The following is a 19,804-nucleotide window of genomic DNA, read 5'->3' on the forward strand; positions in this document are numbered from 1 at the left end:
TCCCCCCTCCCCTCTTTTTACTCTCCCCCCTCCCCTCTTTTTACTCTCCCCCCTCCCCTCTTTTTACTCTCCCCCCTCCCCTCTTTTTACTCTCCCCCCTCCCCTCTTTTTACTCTCCCCCCTCCCCTCTTTTTACTCTCCCCCCTCCCCTCTTTTTAACTCTCCCCTCTCTTTTACTCTCCCCCCTCCCCTCTTTTTACGTCTCCCCCTCCCCTCTTTTACTCTCCCCCCTCCCCTCTTTTTACTCTCCCCTCCCCTCTTTTTACTCTCCCCCCTCCCCTCTTTTTACTCTCCCCCCTCCCCTCTTTTTCTCTCCCCCCTCCCCTCTTTTTACTCTCCCCCCTCCCCTCTTTTTACTCTCCCCCCTCCCCTCTTTTTACTCTCCCCCCTCCCCTCTTTTTACTCTCCCCCCTCCCCTCTTTTTACTCTCCCCCCTCCCCTCTTTTTACTCTCCCCCCTCCCCTCTTCTTACTCTTCCCCCCCTCCCCTCTTCTTACTCTTCCCCCCCCCTCCCTCTTCTTACTCTTCCCCCCCTCCCCTCTTCTTACTCTTCCCCCCCTCCCCTCTTCTTACTCTTCCCCCCCTCCCCTCTTCTTACTCTTCCCCCCCTCCCCTCTTCTTACTCTTCCCCCCCTCCCCTCTTCTTACTCTTCCCCCCCTCCCCTCTTCTTACTCTTCCCCCCCTCCCCTCTTCTTACTCTTCCCCCCCTCCCCTCTTCTTACTCTTCCCCCCCTCCCCTCTTCTTACTCTCCCCCCCCCCTTCTTCTTACCCCCTCCCCTGTAGGTGGCCGAGCTGCACTCCGGTCCGCGGTCCCGGCCGGAGTGACAGGAAGGTGCTCAGTGTGCACCTTCCTGTCAGTCCGGCCGGGTACAGGAAACAGAAACTCCTGTTCCGCGCGGAACAGGGGTTTCTGTTTCCTGTACCCGGCCGGACTGACAGGAAGTGCACACTCAGTGCACTTTCCTATCACTCCGGCCGGGACCGCGGACCGGAGACCAGCTCGGCCACCTACAAGGGAGGGGAGGGAGGGGAGAATCTGTTCTGCAGCCGCCTGAGCGCTCTTTACAGAGCGCTCGGCGGCTGCAGCATTTAAAGGGCCGGCCCGCCGCGGCCGGTCCTAAAAGAATGTCGGGCGGCCTGGGGGGCAATTGCCTCCCTGCCCCCCGGCCCAGCCCGCCCCTGTATACACACACATTAGTTGCTTTACATACCATTTTATTTTTATTTCAATTAGAATGCATGTGGTATTATAACATTCTTCCATTAGTGGACAATTCTTTTTATAATAAATAAATAAATTCAATTGGCGGATTTAACCCCTTAAGGACCAAACTTTTGGAATAAAAGGGAATCATGACATGTCACGTGTCCTTAAGGGGTTAAAACAGGTAAAATAGATATTGAACAACAGGGATTTAGAAGACTCCCTGAGTAGTGTATGATTTCATGTTCCTGCTGAATATGGGACAGATTTGGTAACAAGACTTCATATGCCCAATGCGAAAGTAAAACGTTTACAAACTAATCAATACAGTGCCGTTTAAATTACATGTGCTAATTAGATACTGGTTTCTACTGGAGTTAAATCTACTATTGGTCAGTATCATACCTGTCTGCACTCTCCTGTATTTAGTTTTAACAGTAGCACCTGAGGATAGCAATTAATAGTTAAAAAATAAAAGTATTCCTAGCACTATAGTATCCCTTTAAAAAAACAAAAACAAAACACAAAACTGTAAAATTTAGACAATGATAGCATATTTGGAAACATTTATTCATTCCAGCTATAGCCAAGCTCAGCTTTTTTTTTTGCAATCCTCCAGAGCTTGGTGAAATAAAATAAAATATTTGCTCAAGGGCTGTTGAGTTACTAGAGAAGAGGATATCGAGTTTATGACCGGTGGATGTAAGTGAAAAAGGTGCATTAGTAGATTGTTCAGAGGATCTGCGTGGATCTGTTCAGAGAATCTGTTGAAAGGGCAACCAGATTTCTCTTGATGATGTTCAAAAATGAGAGCTCGAATAAAAATATAAAGTTATTTTATATTAGAACTGAAGGGAGTTGGTAGCAGTGCCACATTCTATTGATGTGTGTCAAAACTTGCAGACGGTCTCTGTCTGCATGTGCAATAGCTCAAAGTCACTTCCTGACAACACATTCCACGTTGGCTGTCTCTTTACCCGCCGTGATTTACAGACCGTGGATAAAAGATGACATACTGCATCAGATGTGGCTTAAAGTACTTGGATAAGACAGAATCCTGGGTACGGTCTTCATTCTGTGATTTTCTGATCTACTCAATGTTGTCGTAGACCCGCATAACGTCCGGCTGGTCGTTTATCAATTCTAGTAGTTGTGATGCCGATTCCATGTCAGTGTCTGAGAGGTTGATTTTGATATTTGGAAGAAACTCCAGTCCAGAGGAGATTGGCACTAATCCCAAAGACACCAAATTGGATCTGACATCATGTAAGGATGGCACATCACAGATATACTGGAGAGATAAGCAATACAACATGGGTCAGAGAACAGAGGGTGAGGATTTATCAGAAAATAAAAGATGAAGCAGCCAAAAGTTTATCATTATATAACGAATTCACATACAAAGCTGTATTCCTGGCACTATCACTTCCCTCTCCCTTGCTCCCCCCCCACCCAGTAAATAAAGGGTTACCTGATCCCAGCGCAGATGTCCCTCAGCACTGGATCAAAGATCCTCCTCCATCTTGCGACAAGCAGGTTCTAATGCGCACAAATGCCGCGCGCATTAGACCTCCCCATAGGAATGTGCCTCTAGTGGCTGTCTGGGAGACAGGCACTGGAGGCAGACTTAGAGCTGCAATGTAAACATTGCAGTTTCTCTTTACCTACAATGTTTAACATTGCAGCAATAAGGACAATAGGGACACTGTAACCAGATCACTGTAATTAGCTGAAGTGGTCTGGGTGCCTACAGTGTCCCTTTAAAGGGACACTCCAGGCACCCAGACCACTTCTGACCATTGGAGTGGTCTGGGTGCCAACTCCCACTACCCTTAACCCTGCAAGTGTAATTAGTGCAGTTTTTCATAAACTGCAGTAATTGCCTAACAGGGTTAAGTCCTCCTCTAGTGGCTGTCTATGAGATAGTCACTAGAGGAGCCTCCGGGTTGTTAAAACACTTTGTGTATTAAGAGATGCTGGACGTCCTCATGCAATGCATGAGGACCTCCAGCGCCGCTGGAATCCCCATAGGAAAGCATTGAATAATGCTTTCTCAAGGAGAGTTGGCAGCGCCTGACCCAGCGCCGAGGGACATCGACGCTTAATACAGGTAAGTCACTGAAGGGGTTTTAACCCCCTCAGCAACCTGGAAGGTGGGGGAGAGAGAGGGGACCTGCAGTGCCAGGAAAACAAACGTTTTCCTGGCACTGGAGAGTCCCTTTAAGTAAAAATAGCGGAATTGGAGAATTTTTACAATTTGGTTATTTTGTCGTAATAATTCCCAGTCTAGTAAATAAAAAATGTATATTTATACAAGGTTTGAACCTAGCCTTTGCAGGGCTCAGACAGGCGAGCATGATGTCATTCAAAGCTGTATATTAGAATCAAGGGGGCAGGAGTGCTTCAAGTTTATCTAGCTTTCTAATCTCCACTAACAAACAAGTGCAGATACTGTATGTCGTATTACAAGCCACATAAGACATATTTTACACACTAAAACCTCAAATGTGAAATTCGCCTTGAATTCTCACTTTAAAAACCAAAGTAGCCAAACTTGAAGCATAGCTGACCTAAAGAACGATTGCAGTTCGGCTATTTTTACCTTGAATTTGAAGTTCACTTTAAATAACGCTCATTGGTTAACTCCTCCCTCGCCATGTTCCATTATTATTTTATTATTTATATCGCGCCAGTAAATTCCGTAGCGCTGTTCCATCACACACCACCCTTAATTCTACAGCACCCTTTTTGCTAACCCTGTACACATAATTTTCCTCATCGTCTTCTGTTTCCTGCACATCCTCAGCTCCAGCTTCTATAGCCAGTTCCAGTGCTCGTTCCAGCAGCACAGGGTTTCCCTCGCGATCCTTCGTCTGCACCATGACAACTCCCTTCTTATCGAAACAGTGGCGAGCTCCATCGCACATCAAACCTCTGGCAGACAAAAAGCAAGTTTTAAATGGCAAATTAATTAAAATCACACACAGTCTGAAATTCAATCCACAAAAGGCAAATGAAACTAGAGACTGTAATACTTGCTTAAAATGAACCTGTCATGACTTACCTGACCCTCCTTATCATTACAGAGGTATGAGTTACACTACTATTACACCCACCTCCAATCTGCCCTCGCTCCTCCTACGTTCTTCATTGATTAGCCCTGCCTGGGGACACTTCACCATGCAGGACAACCTTCCTGCATGACTCCAACAACACATTGGCTTTATTGCCAGCATGCTGGGGCTGAAGAGAGTGATGTCAGAATACATCAGAGTGACGTCAGTGATGTTCTTATACTTCCTAGCCAGCGCTAGCAGAATTGGCTATGGGGTTTCCATAGCAACTACAATGCATGTGCTGTGGTTGCTATGCATGGAGAGCAGAAGGATTGCCTATGGGTATGATTTGTTTCTCAATAAACTGATAGGTGCAATAGTAAGAAAGCCGTTAGCTTACTGAAAAATTCCACTCATCTGGTGGAGCCTCTTCCTAGCCAGGAATGAACACTATCAGGGCCGGTGCAAGGATTTTTGGGTACACAGACGAAGATGATTTTGGCGGCCCCCCACCCAAAAGCATCTTCACCTATGTGCCCACCTTTTGTTTCTTATCCCCTTTTTAAAGTGTCCTACCCCTTTAGTGTATCTTATCCCATATTTTTCCCCCATTGTGTGACTTACACCTCCCTTGTGTATATCTCACAACCCCCCTTTGTGTGTCTTACTCCCCCATCCCCTTTGTGTCTTTTACATTAACCAGCTCCTCTGTGTGTTTCTTTTTCACCACCAGCCCCTCTGTTTCTCATTTTCCTCTTCTCCAGCCACTTCTCTGTGTCTCTTTCACCCCCATCTGTGTGTCCTTCTCCCATTCAGCCCCCCAGTGTTCCTCTCTCCTCTCCCCCCTTACATGTCTCTTATTCCCCCCCCCCTCCCCCATTCCCATTAATGTTCATTCCCCTTCTCTTTTAGTGGTCCCCCCTGGTGTTCATTTTCCCTTCCTTCCCCTGTACCTTAGCACCCCCCCCCCCCCTTAATGTTCTTCTCACTCTTTTTTAGTGTTCCTTACCACCCCCTCCCCTGTCCCATAGTGTTCCGCCTGTGCCACCTTATGGATGCGCCGGCCCTGAACACTATGGCTCTATAGGAAAGTTAAAAAGCGAATGTTGTGAATTTATCTATATAATAATTGTGGTTCACTTGCAGCCTGGAATATCCATTTAAAAGGACCACTGTCACCCAGATCACTCCATCTCAATGAAGTGGTCTGGGTGCAGTGGCTTCCCAACAGCCCCTAGAGGCACTTCCTGGGCAACAATCGATTTGAAGACATCAAATCCAGCTTGTTGGACTAAATGGCTCCCAATAAAAAGCATTTAACTGGACACGCACAGCACTTGCCATGCACCACAGTCCGCAAATACTCCCCTATGAGTGGACAAACATGGACAAACATCGCGGAAAACAACGCCTCTAGGACGCTGTCACAGAAGGATGAGCAGGCTGAGCATTGAGTCTTGGCACTGGAAAAAGGTAAGTAAAACCGTTTTCCTCTATTTTTTAGTACAGAGTAACAGAGGAGGACAAGAGGATTAGGAATATGTGTGTAACAGACTTCATTCCCATGTGTTCAGTTGTCCATAACCCCTTGTTCGTCTCCCGAATGCATGGTGTGTGGTCATAAACTGCAATATTTACCTTGCAGGGTTAACTCCTTCTCTAGTGGCTGTCTATTAGACAGCCACTAGAGGGCACTTCCGGGTTCATAGCACACATTTTGTAGCCCCCGCTATGTGAGGACCTCCAGCGTCGCTGAAATCCCCATAGGAAAGCATTAAAAGCATTTTCAATGCTTTCCTATGGGGAGGTCTAATGCGCATGCACATTAGGTCTCCCCCGCCGGATGACGTCGGCGGGAGAGGAGCGTGGACCCTGAACCAGCGCCGAGGGATATCGGCGCTGGATACAGGTAAGTCACTGAAGGGGTTTTAACCCCTTCAGCAACTTGGGATGGGGTGTGGGAGGGAGAGGGGACCTGCAGTGCCAGGAAAACGGTTTGTTTTCCTGGCACTGGAGAGTCCCTTTAACACCTTCGCACATTGACTCGAGTGCTTTCCCTGGGTGGCCGCCATTTGTATAACCGAACGCACGTGGTCCAATGCCATTTTGTCTCCGAACACAAGCAGCGGTACATGGTCGAACACCTGGAACTATTTTCGGCCACGCGAGTCCATGAACCCGGGTGGAGTTCGTCCTGCTGCCCTTCTACTTTCCGACCACCTTAGACGAACGAAATTTGGGAGATATGAACTACCGACTGGCGGGAACATTCATCTGTTGTTCGCAAAGGAACCCTCGAAAACAGACACCTCATTGTCTCGTGGCCGGTCAGGCAGAACTTTACCCGAATTATTATTATTATTGCCATTTATATTGCGCCAACAGATTCCGTAGCGCTTTACAATATTGTTCTACCAAACCGATCTGAGCGCTATTTGGATATGTTGGGCGCTCAGATCAGAGCTATTCTGGGATATACGAATTGTGGGATTCCTGTAAATTATGACTGTTTTGTATATATATGTGGTATATTTTCCTGTACCTGAGAGATTATGAAGTTACCGTATATACTCGAGTATAAGCCGACCCGAATATAAGCCGAGGCCCCTAATTTTACCCCAAAAAACTGGGGAAACTTATTGACTCGAGTATAAGACTATGGTGGGAAATGCAGCAGCTACTAGTAAATTTCTAAATAAAATTAGATCCTTCAAAAATTATATTAATTGAATATTTATTTACAGTGTGTGTATATAATGAATGCAGTGTGTGTGTATGAGAATGCAGTGTGTGTATGAGAATGCAGTGTGTGTGTATGAGAATGCAGTGTGTGTGTATGAGAGTGCAGTGTGTGTATGAGTGCAGTGTGTGTATGAGTGCAGTGTGTGTATGAGTGCAGTGTGTATATGAATGCAGTGTGTGTGTATGAGAATGCTGTGTATGAGTTCAGTGTGTGTGTATGAATGCTGTGTATGAGTTCAGTGTGTGTGTATGAATGCTGTGTATGAGTTCAGTGTGTGTGTATGAATGCTGTGTATGAGTTCAGTGTGTGTGTATGAATGCTGTGTGTATGAGTTCAGTGTGTGTGTATGAATGCTGTGTGTATGAGTGCAGTGTGTGTGTATGAATGCTGTGTGTATGAGTGCAGTGTGTGTGTATGAATGCTGTGTGTATGAGTGCAGTGTGTGTGTATGAATGCTGTGTGTATGAGTGCAGTGTGTGTGTATGAGAATGCTGTGTGTATGAGTGCAGTGTGTATGAGAGCAGTGTGTGTGTATGAGAATGCTGTGTGTATGAGTGCAGTGTGTGTATGAGTGCAGTGTGTGTGTATGAATGTTGTGTGTATGAGTGCAGTGTGTGTGTGTATGAGAATGCTGTGTGTATGAGAATGCTGTGTGTATGAGAATGCTGTGTGTATGAATGCAGTGTGTGTGTGTATGAATGCAGTGTGTGTGTATGAATGCAGTGTGTGTGTATGAGTGCAGTGTGTGTGTATGAGAATGCTGTGTGTATGAATACAGTGTGTGTGTATGAATGCAGTGTGTGTGTATGAATGCTGCGTATGAGTGCAGTGTGTGTGTATGAGAATGCTGTGTGTATGAGTGCTGTGTGTGTGTATGAATGCAGTGTGTATGAGTGCTGTGTGTGTGTATGAATGCAGTGTGTGTGCATGAATGCAGTGTGTGTGTGTATGAGTGCAGTGTGTGTGTGTGTGTGTGTGAATGCAGTGTGTGTATGTTTGTGTGTAATGCAGAGTGTGATGCAGAGCCTTGGTGGGGGGTGGGAATTTTTATTTTTTAATTATTATTTTAATATGTTTTTGTTTCATTACATTTTTTTATTATTATTTTTTTATTTTATTATTATTTATTTATTTAATTATTATTTTTATTTTATTATTTTTTTTATTATTATTAATATATATATGCATTTTTTCGTCCCCCCTCCCTGCTTGCTAGCTGGCCAGGGAGGGGGGCTCTCCTTCCCTGGTGGTCCAGTGGATGGGCACTGTGTAGGAGGGGGCTGTGGGGGCTGCAGAGAGATGTTACTTACCTTCCTGCAGCTCCTGTCAGCTCTCTCCTCCTCCGCCGGTAAGTAACATCTCTCTGCAGCCCCCAGTCTGTATTATGGCAATGCAAATTGCCATAATACAGACAATTGACTCGAGTATAAGCCGAGTTGGGGTTTTTCAGCACAAAAAATGTGCTGAAAAACTCTGCTTATACTCGAGTATATACGGTACTCAGTTTTCACTCAATTATCTCTCAGACAATGGGTTGCCTGGGAGGGTCTTGTGTAAATTTTTTGTATGGAGACCCCATGCTGGGGGTCTGTGTATAAAAGGCTGTGTTTGAGCAAAATAAATCACTTGTACTCCCAGAAACGTGCGTCGTCCAGTTACTGGGGGAAATAGAGCTATCCACATTTCAGCGTCTTGTTGCAGAGTCCCAGTCTTCACGGAACCAGCGGAGGAAAAGTCCTTGGACTAGTGTTCCGCTACAATGTGTTCCTTTACGTTAAATAAATATCTACATTCTGCTGTGATTACTTATTGATAAATTCCACACAAAAAATAAACGAATCCATGTTAGATTGTTGGGCCTATGGGTGGACACACCTTGCCCTACTATATCATTAAATATACATATATATACACTATTTTCTTTTCTGGATGATGTATGTCATATCACAGTGCTTTTTTCCTGTTCATGCAAGCCTGCCTACTTACCATGCACTGAAGAAAAAAAAAATAGGTTCTAAAGTTGTGATTTATTTGTGTTGTGCATGACTACAGTACTTGGCTCTTAAATGAGAACAGTAAAATTCAGCTTTTAATCCTCTAAAAAAAAACAAAAACAAAGAACTAAAATTTTAATCACAATTCGCAGTTAACCTTTAGTTGTAAAAGCTCAGTAGTGACTGTTCTATTTAATAGAAATGATTTAGAGCTTCGACTGACTATGTTGTGTTAACTCTAACGTCAACAAGAACCTACAGTAACTCACCCATTTTTCACCATAATGAGCTTGAGATCTGAATAGGATCGTTTGTTGTTGTCTGTAAGGGCCTCAATAAGGAAGGAGGAGCCTCCAGGTCCCCTTCCCTCATACAGAGCATAGGCAGCAGGCTTCGCCTTATCCTGAAAGAGAAACAGCATACCCAATATCTTAGACGTAGATCTCTTCAACTTAAAGCATCCCAAACGTCAGTCTCCTCCAACAAGTAGTTCGAAAAACCTTTAGTTCTAATGATGTTAGTTTGCCCAGTTAAATGGATATTCAATGCACGAGGTTACTCATTTATTGTGTTATTAAGGTAAGTATATCCAAATAAAATGTTTTTTAAAAATTATAATAAAAAGGAGATTTCACATTCCGGCTTCTGCCATGAGCTCTCACCAAACTCAGAGAGACGTTATGTTTACTCAACATTCTGTAGCACTGATAAGCTTATCCCAGAAGAAGTGCTTTAAATTGGATCTGCCACATTCCGGGTTTAATAATGACATTCTTAAAGGGAAACTTTAGTCACAAAAAAAAACTATTTTAGTGTAATGAAGCAGTTTTGGCGTATAGATAATGCACCTACAGTCTTACTGCTCCATTCTCTGCCATTTTGGAGAAGGGTGTCAACATATTTTTCACACAAAAAGCCAGAATGTCTCTTTAAGGTTTGAACATGTGTATGACATTGCTGCTGCCTGAACCGATATTAACAATAGATAGTGGCTACCTTTGTCTACTCACCGCTCCTTTGATGGCTGTTTCAATGGAAGACTTGGGCATGTTTCTTTGCCGGCATTGCTCAATCAACTGGGACAAATGAAAATTACTATCTGGATTGGGTCCTCCTTCTGTAAGAGAAGGTCAAGAAGAGCAGATGAGTGTCAATGCTCGGTCACTTTGGCTTACATCAAGGCTGCCCAATCATGGTCCTACAGCTTCACTTGGACCTCATTTCCTACAAATCACATCAAGTCAATGACATGCTGAATAATAACAAAAGGGCCTGGCTAACAATTAATAAAGTAGTTAATAAAGAAATAAATATAAACTAAAAACCTCTTCGAAACCCCCGTTGGGGGTAGTTTATTATGGGAAACATAGACGAAGTACAGGAGGACACAACAAAGATATATTGCCCAGTAAGTCATCTTTCCCATCTCCATCACTTACCTTTCACTACCGCTCGAATCATCAAAGAGAGTTTGGCGAACAATCGTGCCCTGGCTTCATCCTTGGGGCCTTTAATATGCTTCACCTTGGACCACTTATTGTGTCCAGCAGGGGCCACTGAAGAACTGTGGAAATCTGCCGCTGGGGAACATGTGCCCAGATGGGACCATTTTTCTAGGGGTTCCTGGCAGCGGAGTAACGACCTCCTGATAGGTGTCCTGTACAAGGAGCAGATCCTGTTCAGAGCTGAAGTCATCCTGCCACCATGGTAGGACCCTGAAGACAAGAACGAGGTTTCAGAATTATTCCAATTGACATCTTGTGATCCCCTCTACTGGGTGATATCAAACAATTATATGGAACGACTGTTCAATCATTCACATTTAAGCGCAAAGTAATCATTTCTATAACCCGGGCTCAAAATTTCCACTCGCCTCCGTAGCAGAAGATGAGTGGAAATAAGGCAAAATCAAGTAAGCTGTGGGGCGGAACACCAGAACACCTATGGCCTCTTGCAGTCACAAAGTGTATACAACTCAGCAAGGGCTCAGGAAGCTCATTAATAGAGGCTCTGCCGTCACCATTGAACAGAGAGCAGGCAATGAGCTGCACTTGGGCTGGGGGACAGGGTTGTACTTCCAAAAAGTTACAAAAAGATTTAGACTATAGCTAATGAAGTTCCACCTCCTTCTGCCAACGAACTACGAACTATCGACGACAAATCTCCGTGATAGATCAATAGTCAAGCTCAATAGTCAAGCTCGAAATGTAGCCGAGTTGGACAGATTTTTTTCTCCACTTACGCCAAAAATTTACAATTCTCCAAGATGTATTGTTTAAAGAAATACTCAAAGCATCATACCCCCCCCCCATCAATGGATTGTATAGTGTGCCGCCAGTAGCTCCGCCCTAACCGTACCCTATGGACCTACATCTGAAGAGGGCCCAGGAATGGTGCGGTTTGGTTCGGTTGTATCTTTCATAATGGAAACACTCAAAATAGCGAACCAGACCATCCCGACGCGAACCGCTCAGTGGAAACGGGGCATAAGACTGAATTTCTCCCTCCGTCATGCAGGAGTATCAAAAACTTCAAAAATAATCCATAAAACGTAATATAGATTATGCAAAAATGCACAACCTTTCTCCTCCCACGAGGTCATGGAGAAGACATGGCCTACTCTGGTGTGTTCCCATTCAATGCTCCTCATAAAAGGGAATACAAATACAAAAAAAACAAGTCCTGCGCTCACTCCCATCACTCCTGGCCGGCAGCAACGACCATAGTACACATCAGCCCCAATACATACAGTAAAAACCAAAGAAAAAGTTACCTGCGCTCTCTCCTAAATCCCATTATATATTTAAACAAATGGAGGTTATTTACTTACTCCAATGGCCAATGGAGGGAATGCCCGACTGCCAACGTCAAGGCAGACCCCCCACTAAGCAGGTCCTACACTGATCTTTCACCATGCTTCCTTGAGCTTCTGGCAAAGATATCTCTAATGAGACAGAGACGGCGTATTTTTTATATACACCCCTATATACTTATTAACCCTTAATAGGGAACATAAAGGAGCATTGGGGGCCTAATGGTTAGCTCTGTGCACATAACCCTTCAATATAAACTTTATTGTTTCTGCAAAACAGCAATGTTTTTCCTTGCAGGGTCAAAATGAAAGGACCACATGGAGATGAAGTGGCTTGGGTGACTATAGTGTCCCTTTAAATCTTCTTTAAAAGTGCTTCACATATTGGCGCTACATAAATGCTAATAACTGCATCACTGCAGTTTTAAGCTACTCTCAGAATTAAGAGTGGGTGTAGGGTGCTCTCCACATCAGGTGCACTTTAGGCACCATAACCACAACTGCACATTGTAGTGGTTATGGTGTCAATAGTCTGCTGGCCTCAACACACAGTCAATAGTTTTACCAATCTGGAGAGCTACAGATCAGCAGATCCTTAGAATGACTGGGATCATAAGAATAGCAATATAACCACAGCTAATGAGCAACAGATTTCAAATCACTGGCATGAAACATGGGAATTATAGTTTAACCACAGCTGCTGAGCTACAGATGTCAGATCACTAGCATTTATCAGAGGAATTGCAGTATAACCACAAGTGCTGAGCTAAAGATCAATGGCATGGATCATGAGAATTGTAGTTTAACCACAGCTGCAAAGCAACAGATTTCAAATCACTGGAATGAATCATGGGAATTATAGTTTAACCACAGCTCCTAAGCTACAGATAACTGACATGGATCATGGGAATTATAGTTTAACCACAGCTGCTAAGCTTGGAATCAGCAGTTTACTGGCATGACCTGGATCGTGGGAATTGTCGTTTAACAAGGGCTGCTGAGCTACAGATAACTGGCATGGATTATGGGAATTGTAGTTTAACAAGGGCTGCTGAGCTACAGATAACTGGCATGGATCATGGGAATTATAGTTTAACCACAGCTGCTGAGTTACAGATAACTGGCATGGGTCATGGGAATTATAGTTTAACCACAGCTGCTGAGTTACAGATAACTGGCATGGGTCATGGGAATTATAGTTTAACCACAGCTGCTGAGTTACAGATAACTGGCATGGGTCATGGGAATTATAGTTTAACCACAGCTGCTGAGTTACAGATAACTGGCATGGGTCATGGGAATTATAGTTTAACCACAGCTGCTGAGTTACAGATAACTGGCATGGATTATGGGAATTATAGTTTAACCACAGCTGCTGAGCTAGGAATCAGCAGTTTACTGGATCGTGGGAATTGTAGTTTAACAAGGGCTGTAGGGCCACAGAACTGCCACTCCAGGCTTGATCAGACTGTAGAATTAAATGTTGAATAAAACAATACTCTGAAACGAATAGGATTAATAAATAAGTGAGAATGCAGTGGTTGGAGAGCCCTCAGTACATACTATGCCATCCCCGGTTTAACCTCCAAGTCACCGCACGTGTCACAAAGCTGGGCTGCAGGACTCCATGTCCTCCTACTCCACTGCGCATGTGCGAGGCAGCTTGGCTTCAGCCGTCCGAATGCGCATGCGTTGCGGGCAACCCCGCCCACCGAACGCCGAGCGACTGCGCGAGTCTTAGCCACCCACGCAACGCTAGTGAGCATGCGCCAATGGAAGCCCTGCCAGCTCGCGCACTAGAGAGCGGGCGCACGCGGTGCATCATGGGACGAGGCGGGAAACTGCCAACTGAAGCGACCGGTTTGGCGCCAAAAACAGGCCATGAGCAGGGCGCGGCCGTAGCAGCACGTGCGTCAGATTCAGGCAGCTTGCCCGAGCAGGAAAAGTGCTGCCCTGTGGTGATCAGCATTCACGTACTGTCTGTTAACTAACAGGATTTCCTCCCTGTTCAATCGTGTAATCGCTGTCTTGCAGGTAGCCAATCTCCCCTATTTAATTTACATTACATTTTATTTACCTCACTGCGGCCTTTTTTACACTCTGCCCGTGAAGTAGTAATTGAAGTGGCACATGTATGATGGGGGGAGATATATAGATAATGACCTCAGGCTGCTTCTCCACAGCGCTGCCACCATCTTGTCTCCATACGGCACACTCCATCTACCAGTCACCGTTATCGCTATATGGTTCTCTGACGCGTGGGCGAGAGCACAGACCAGAGTCTATGGAGGGTCCCATGAGATCCAAAACGTATTCTAAGTACTGACAGGACTGCGTCAACGTCCAGCGACGCACGGAGTGTAAGGAATCCCCCGTCAAGTACATGAAGCTTTTCCTGAGCTATAATTAGGGATTATTCTAGCCCTAGTGACCGAATAATCTAAATTTTATTAACGACAGGAGGCGAATATTTGCTTAATCTTTCTTTACTGAACCTCCCAGCAGCAAAGAAATAGTTAACAGTAGTATAAAACAATTCAACCAATCAGAGTGTACATCAGTATTATATGGCATTATGAAGCTCCTCCCAATTCCTCTTTCTTGCTGTAGCCGACAGTATTGAGTATCAACCATGTAAACTGGAACTGTGGACTAATTCGTGGTCCTGATGCAGTCAACCATGTAAACCTTGAATGTGTTGGTGTATCCATATGTTACAAGTAAGTGGTAGGATTCTTCACACTAAAGGAGTAAAAAAGAGAAAATCATGAGAGTATAGGTTCTCATACTAGGTGAGTGCAAGTTTATAGCACGTATCGTAGGGATTGACAGATAGTTTCACTGTATTTCACGGAAATAATGTGAAGTAGTTAAAATTATTGTTAGAGTGATGAAGTGTAAACCTGACAGTTGACAGATGATGAGTGAATGTGTGTGAGACATCTCGAGTAGGAGGAGATAGTAACTTACCTCAGGGTGGGTCGAACTTGTACTGGAGACAAGGGTGGGAAAATATTCGCCTCCTGTCGTTAATAAAATTTAGATTATTAGATCACTAGGGCTAGAATAATCCCTAATTTTATGGCAAGACAGGAGGCTTCATATTTGCTGTTTTAACGCTCCTGTATAATGGACGATGCAGCGTGTGGCCTAGGTTTGAAGTAGAATATCCGAAAGGTGGATTCTCTGGACCAGTCTGCCGACGATAAGATGTCTGAGAGAGAGCTACCTGCACGAAAGGCTGAGGATGCAGCTGCTCCTCTGACTGAGTGCGCACCAAAGTAGGGGTCGATGCTAGCTTGGGTTAGTATCCATCTGATCCACCGTGCAATTGTGGGGGTGGATACTGGTTTATCTGGCTTGACATAGGACACGAGAAGGGGTCCTGTAGGGGAACGCAGAGTGGTTGTGGCAGCTATATAGTGCCTTAAGCAGAGCGCCACACAGAGTGACTGTCTACCTGGAAAGTAGGGGTAGAATACAGAGGAAGAGTTGGTCTTAGTTCGCCTAGTGATGCGAAATGTAACGCCCTCCGGCGAGAAAACTATAGCATGGAAGTCGAATGCTCTAATGTCGGAGACCCTACGGAAGGATACTAAACATAGGAGTAAGGCTAGTTTGGCAGAGAGTTGACGTAAGGTCAAGTTCTCATTAGAGGGCCAAGATTCTAAGAAGGAAAAAACCTGCGCGACATCCCAGAAATTGGAATATTTAGGCAGAGGGGGTCTGGCTAGCCTGAACCCACGTAACAGTCTACAAACTGAGGGGTGTTTTCCTATTGATGCGTTGTCAATAGGATTGTGAGCCGCGGATATGGCTGATCTAAAGACATTAATTGATCTTTAGGACCTGCCTTGATCGAATAAGGTAGACAGGAAATTAAGGATTATCGTCAAAGAAGCTGAAAAGGGATCGGTGTCCCTTTCCAGACACCAGCTGGCCCATGCTCGCCGTGCAGCGAGGTAAGCTCGTCTAGTGCCTGGGGCCCAAGAGTCCCATAGGAGCGCCTGAGCTGTCTCCGAAAGTCCTGAGACATTCCAGGATCCCCTGAAACGGTCCAGGCTACAAGTTAGAGTCGTCCTTGAAGGGCGAGCGGGTGACAATGCCCTGCTGGATTCTTGAGGATGTCGGGGAAGTAAGATTGGGTACTTCGCTGACATTTCTAACAAGGTTGGGAACCAAGTCTGGGCTCTCCATAATGGAGTGATAATGACTATTGTCACTACTAGGGCTTTGACCCGATAATGGGTGCGTTGGATCATGGAGAAAGGCGGGAACGCATAGGCTCCTGTCTCCGGCCAGGGGTGTAGGAAGGCATCGACTGCTCAGGATTGGGGATCTGGAAGCCAGCTGATAAAGGCTTCGGTCTGGCGATTCAGTCGCGGTGCGAACAAGTCCAGAGTGAGGGGCCCGCGAAGACAAAGAATTTGATAGAATAAGCGGGGATCCAATTGCCAGTCGCTCACATCTTTCCAATGGCGAGAGAGCCAGTCTGCGACTAAGTTGTCCGTGCCCGCAAGGTATTCCGCCCTGATGGATAAATTCCGTTCTAGGCAGAACTGGTAGAGTTCCTTGGTAAGGTCTGATAGTAGTTTGGACCGGGAACCTCCTAGCCGATTCACATAACGCACTGCAGAGACGTTGTCCATGCGCAGTACTAGTGAACAATTGAAACAATCTTTTGCGAAACTTCGAATCGCAAAAGATCCTGCAATCAATTCTAGGCAATTGATGTGCAGAGCTCATTCTGAGGGGGACCATAGACCCCCGGTGGGCTTGTAGGCGCACGTGGCGCCCCATCCCAGGAGACTGGCATCGGATTCCAGAATGAAATCCGGTTGCGATCCGAAAATGGCTTTGCCATTCCAGGCTTCCATGTTGTGAAGCCACCAGTGAAGTTCTATCCGAACTTCGTCTGTCAGGAAAATGTACTGATCGTAGGAAGTGGATTGGTGAAGATAGTGTGTTTTGAGCCGTTGCATGGCTCGGTAGTGTAAGGGTCCCGGGTAAATGGCCTGGATAGAGGCGGACAAAAGGCCTATGGTATGGGCCAGATCGCGTAGGCGAATCTGGTGGGCTGACAGTAGTTTGCGAATCTCTTTCTTTATAGATTTTACCTTCATGGAGGGGAGTTGCAGGATCGCCTGTACGGAATCTATTAGGAATCCGAGAAATTGGACCTTTTGAGAAGGTTCGAGGGACGATTTCTGAAAATTTATCACAAACCCTAGGTTTTGGAGCAAGGCTGTCGTCATGTTCGTGTGTTTGTGCAAGAGGTCTGAATCCTGAGCCATTATCAGGATGTCGTCCAAATATATGATGGACCGAATCCCTTGAGATCGGAGTAACGCCATTACTGGTTTCATCAGTTTGGTGAAACACCATGGTGCGGAACAAAGGCCGAACGGGAGGCATGTGAATTGCCAGATTTCGTCCTGCCAGAGAAATTGGAGAAAAGCTCGATGATTGCGAGCAATAGGGACTGTGAGATATGCGTCTTTGAGATCGAATCTGGAGAACCAATCTCCCACGCAAAGGAGGTCCCTGAGAAGATGGATGCCTTCCATCTTGAAATGACGGTACCTGACGGATCAATTCAGGTCCTTCAAATTGATGATTGGACGCAGGTCTCCAGTTTTTTTGTGGACCAAAAATATGTTGCTGATAAATGTTTGAGGAAAAGGGGATTTCTCTATCGCCCCTTTTTGTAAGAGTTTGTGCAATTCTGTTTGCAGTGTCAGATTGTCTGATGTGGACATCTGTAGTGGTGTAGGAGGTGTGTCCTGGAAGGGAGTATTGAGAAAGTCTATAGTGAACCCTTGGACTGTGTGTAGGACCCATAGGTCTTGTGACAGTAACTCCCACTGTGGGAAAAAATGGGGTAGTCTGCCTGCAATAGGTGTGTTTAAAAAAGGAAGGTTGATTAACTTGAGCAGTTCGTCCGCGTAGGGAGGCAGAACCACGTCCCCGGATGGATCCTCTGTTATTGAATAATTGCCTGTGATATGGTCGGGGTTGTCCCGATTGCCAATAGCTCTCTGTTGGGCAAGGCCTGTAGCCTGTGAAGGCAGCTCTGCTGTTCGTTCGGCCTCTAAAACGTCCAGCTCTCCCAGAAAAACGAGTTGACTGGGAGCGAAAAACCCTACGTAGGGATGATTGGGCCTTATTGAGTGTGGTAAATACAGCCACATGTTTGGAGAGATCCTTCATAAATGAGTCTCCAAATAATAATCCATTTGCCTCTGGTCCCAGTTCTCGGGAGCTCAGATCGGCTAGTTTAGCATCTAGCTTGTATAGTGCCGCCCTGCGCCTCTCAGTGGACATAGCCACATTTGCGTTGCCCAGGAGACATAAGGCTCTCTGGGCCCATTCTCTAACTGTATTGGGGTCAAACTCCCCACTGGTTGAGGCTTCGTCAGCCAGAATGAAGATTTGGACAATTGGACCAGATATGTCCAGCAGTTTATCTTGGGCTGTCTTGAGGCCCTGTTCAATTCCCTTGCGGGGATCCTTCCCAGTCTTAGTGAGGAAGGTTACAAGTAACGGGTCGAACTCTGGTGTGAGAGCTACTTTATTTGGGATGGTAGGTCGAGGGCACTCGGCCCTGAGTTTTGCCCTGATTTCTTTATCAAGTGGTTTGCGTAACCACATCTTACAGAAGTTAGCGATATGGTCCGGTGGGGACCATTCGGCTGATCGTGGATGCCTGATGATTCTGGGATCAAAAAAGGGGACACCCGAAGCATCCTGAAGGATGTCTGATTCGGTTCCCTTCTGCGTAGTTGCTTTAGTGTCATTGTCTTTTGGAATAAGGAAGGTCTCCTTGACAAATTCCGATGGGGTATCCCCTAGCGCATTCGCCGAGGGGTCCTCATCGGAATAGCCAAGGTAATAGTCCTCAACCCTATCGCCCGTGTGCATTAGTATTCGTTGTATTGTTTGGGGGGGGGGGGGACAGGTAAAGAAAGATTCCATTATAGAGCTTTATAAGTGCGTGTCCAGAGTCGTGTCTATGTGCGGGTTCTGGGGGGTATAAGGGCTTGCTAGGTTAGGTGTCCTCGTTTGTGTCTTGAAACGGTTAGCTACGTTGCAAGTTGCAAGTCGAGGAGGGGACCCCGGGGGGGGGGGGGGGTCTTAAGGGCATCCTAGCGAGTAACTCTGGGGTTTTTGTTAGGCTACGTGTGCGCGTCGGGGGATTTTAACCCCTCCTTGAGTAGTGTGTGGGGGGGAGGGTGTCGCTATTGTTAACGCGGCTGGGAAAGATATTGCTAGCCTTTGGTCTGGTAAAGCCCGGCAGCCATATGTGGATATGGTTAAGATAGGGCCTTCATGTGATCTCTGCACGTAGGAGATCAGTGGTGGTTAAATAAATGAAAACATAAGAAATACAAATCAACAACAAGAAAGCATATAAGAACAGCATAATACTATAACCGATCAATTCCTGAGGTACCAGGTGGTTTCGTGGATCTTAACTGGAGCCTGTTCGTTATAGAAGCAGAGTGGTGTTCCACGGGTGTCTCCTATCTCACGCTGGTTCGTGCGCAGGTGCGGGCCGTTGGGTTCGACGTGGGACAAACTCTGCTATCCCCGCTGGGTTCAGTTGGGAAAGTCTCGTATTGCCTTTATCAGCGTGGGTGTTGAGGCCCATTTGGAGCAGGAGTGCGTCCAGTTCCAGGTAGGTGTGCGCTCTATAGGCCGTCCCCTGGTGGGTGAATAAGATCACCCTCGGTATGCCCCAGCGGTACGGTATTCCGTTGTCGCGCAGACGGCGTAGAAGCGGTTGAAGGGTTTTCCTCCAAGTGAGGGTTGCTCGAGTGAGGTCCGGGAACAGCGACAATGCGGATCCCTCAAAGGATAAGGGGGTCTTCCCCCTTGCTGCGTTCTGAAGTATGGCTTTATCTTGCAAGGACTGGAATCTGATAATAAGATCCACAGTGGCCTCCGGGGGCGCCTTCTTTGATTTGGGAAGACGAAACATCCCGTCTAGTCT

The 19,804-nt window shown here is 45.9% G+C and overlaps 1 protein-coding gene across 1 annotated transcript; it reads right to left on the reverse strand.

Moving 5' to 3' along the window:
- Positions 1-1,733: 1,733 nt before the first annotated feature.
- Positions 1,734-13,483, reverse strand: LOC134565913 (translational activator of cytochrome c oxidase 1). The gene is made up of 6 exons (XM_063425596.1): positions 13,375-13,483; positions 10,439-10,714; positions 10,010-10,116; positions 9,269-9,402; positions 3,963-4,140; positions 1,734-2,497 (listed from the first exon to the last, which is right to left on the reverse strand). The coding sequence occupies exons 1-6, from the start codon at positions 13,460-13,462 to the stop codon at positions 2,297-2,299; spliced, it is 984 nt and encodes a 327-aa protein (XP_063281666.1). The 5' UTR covers positions 13,463-13,483; the 3' UTR covers positions 1,734-2,296.
- Between the last annotated feature and the right edge of the window lie 6,321 nt (positions 13,484-19,804).

The sequence above is a fragment of the Pelobates fuscus genome, chromosome 6, assembly GCF_036172605.1.
Source record: "Pelobates fuscus isolate aPelFus1 chromosome 6, aPelFus1.pri, whole genome shotgun sequence".
Taxonomy (NCBI): Eukaryota; Metazoa; Chordata; class Amphibia; order Anura; family Pelobatidae; genus Pelobates; species Pelobates fuscus.

Excerpts from the sequence above, each read along its gene's own strand:
- LOC134565913 (XM_063425596.1), bottom strand. The coding sequence starts at position 13,462 with ATGCGCAGTGGAGTAGGAGGACATGGAGTCCTGCAGCCCAGCTTTGTG. Across the intron at positions 10,117-10,438 it reads GATTCGAGCGGTAGTGAAAG|AAGGAGGACCCAATCCAGAT; the intron begins GTAAGTGATGGA and ends CTTCTCTTACAG. Across the intron at positions 4,141-9,268 it reads CTCATTATGGTGAAAAATGG|AGGTTTGATGTGCGATGGAG; the intron begins GTGAGTTACTGT and ends TTTGTCTGCCAG.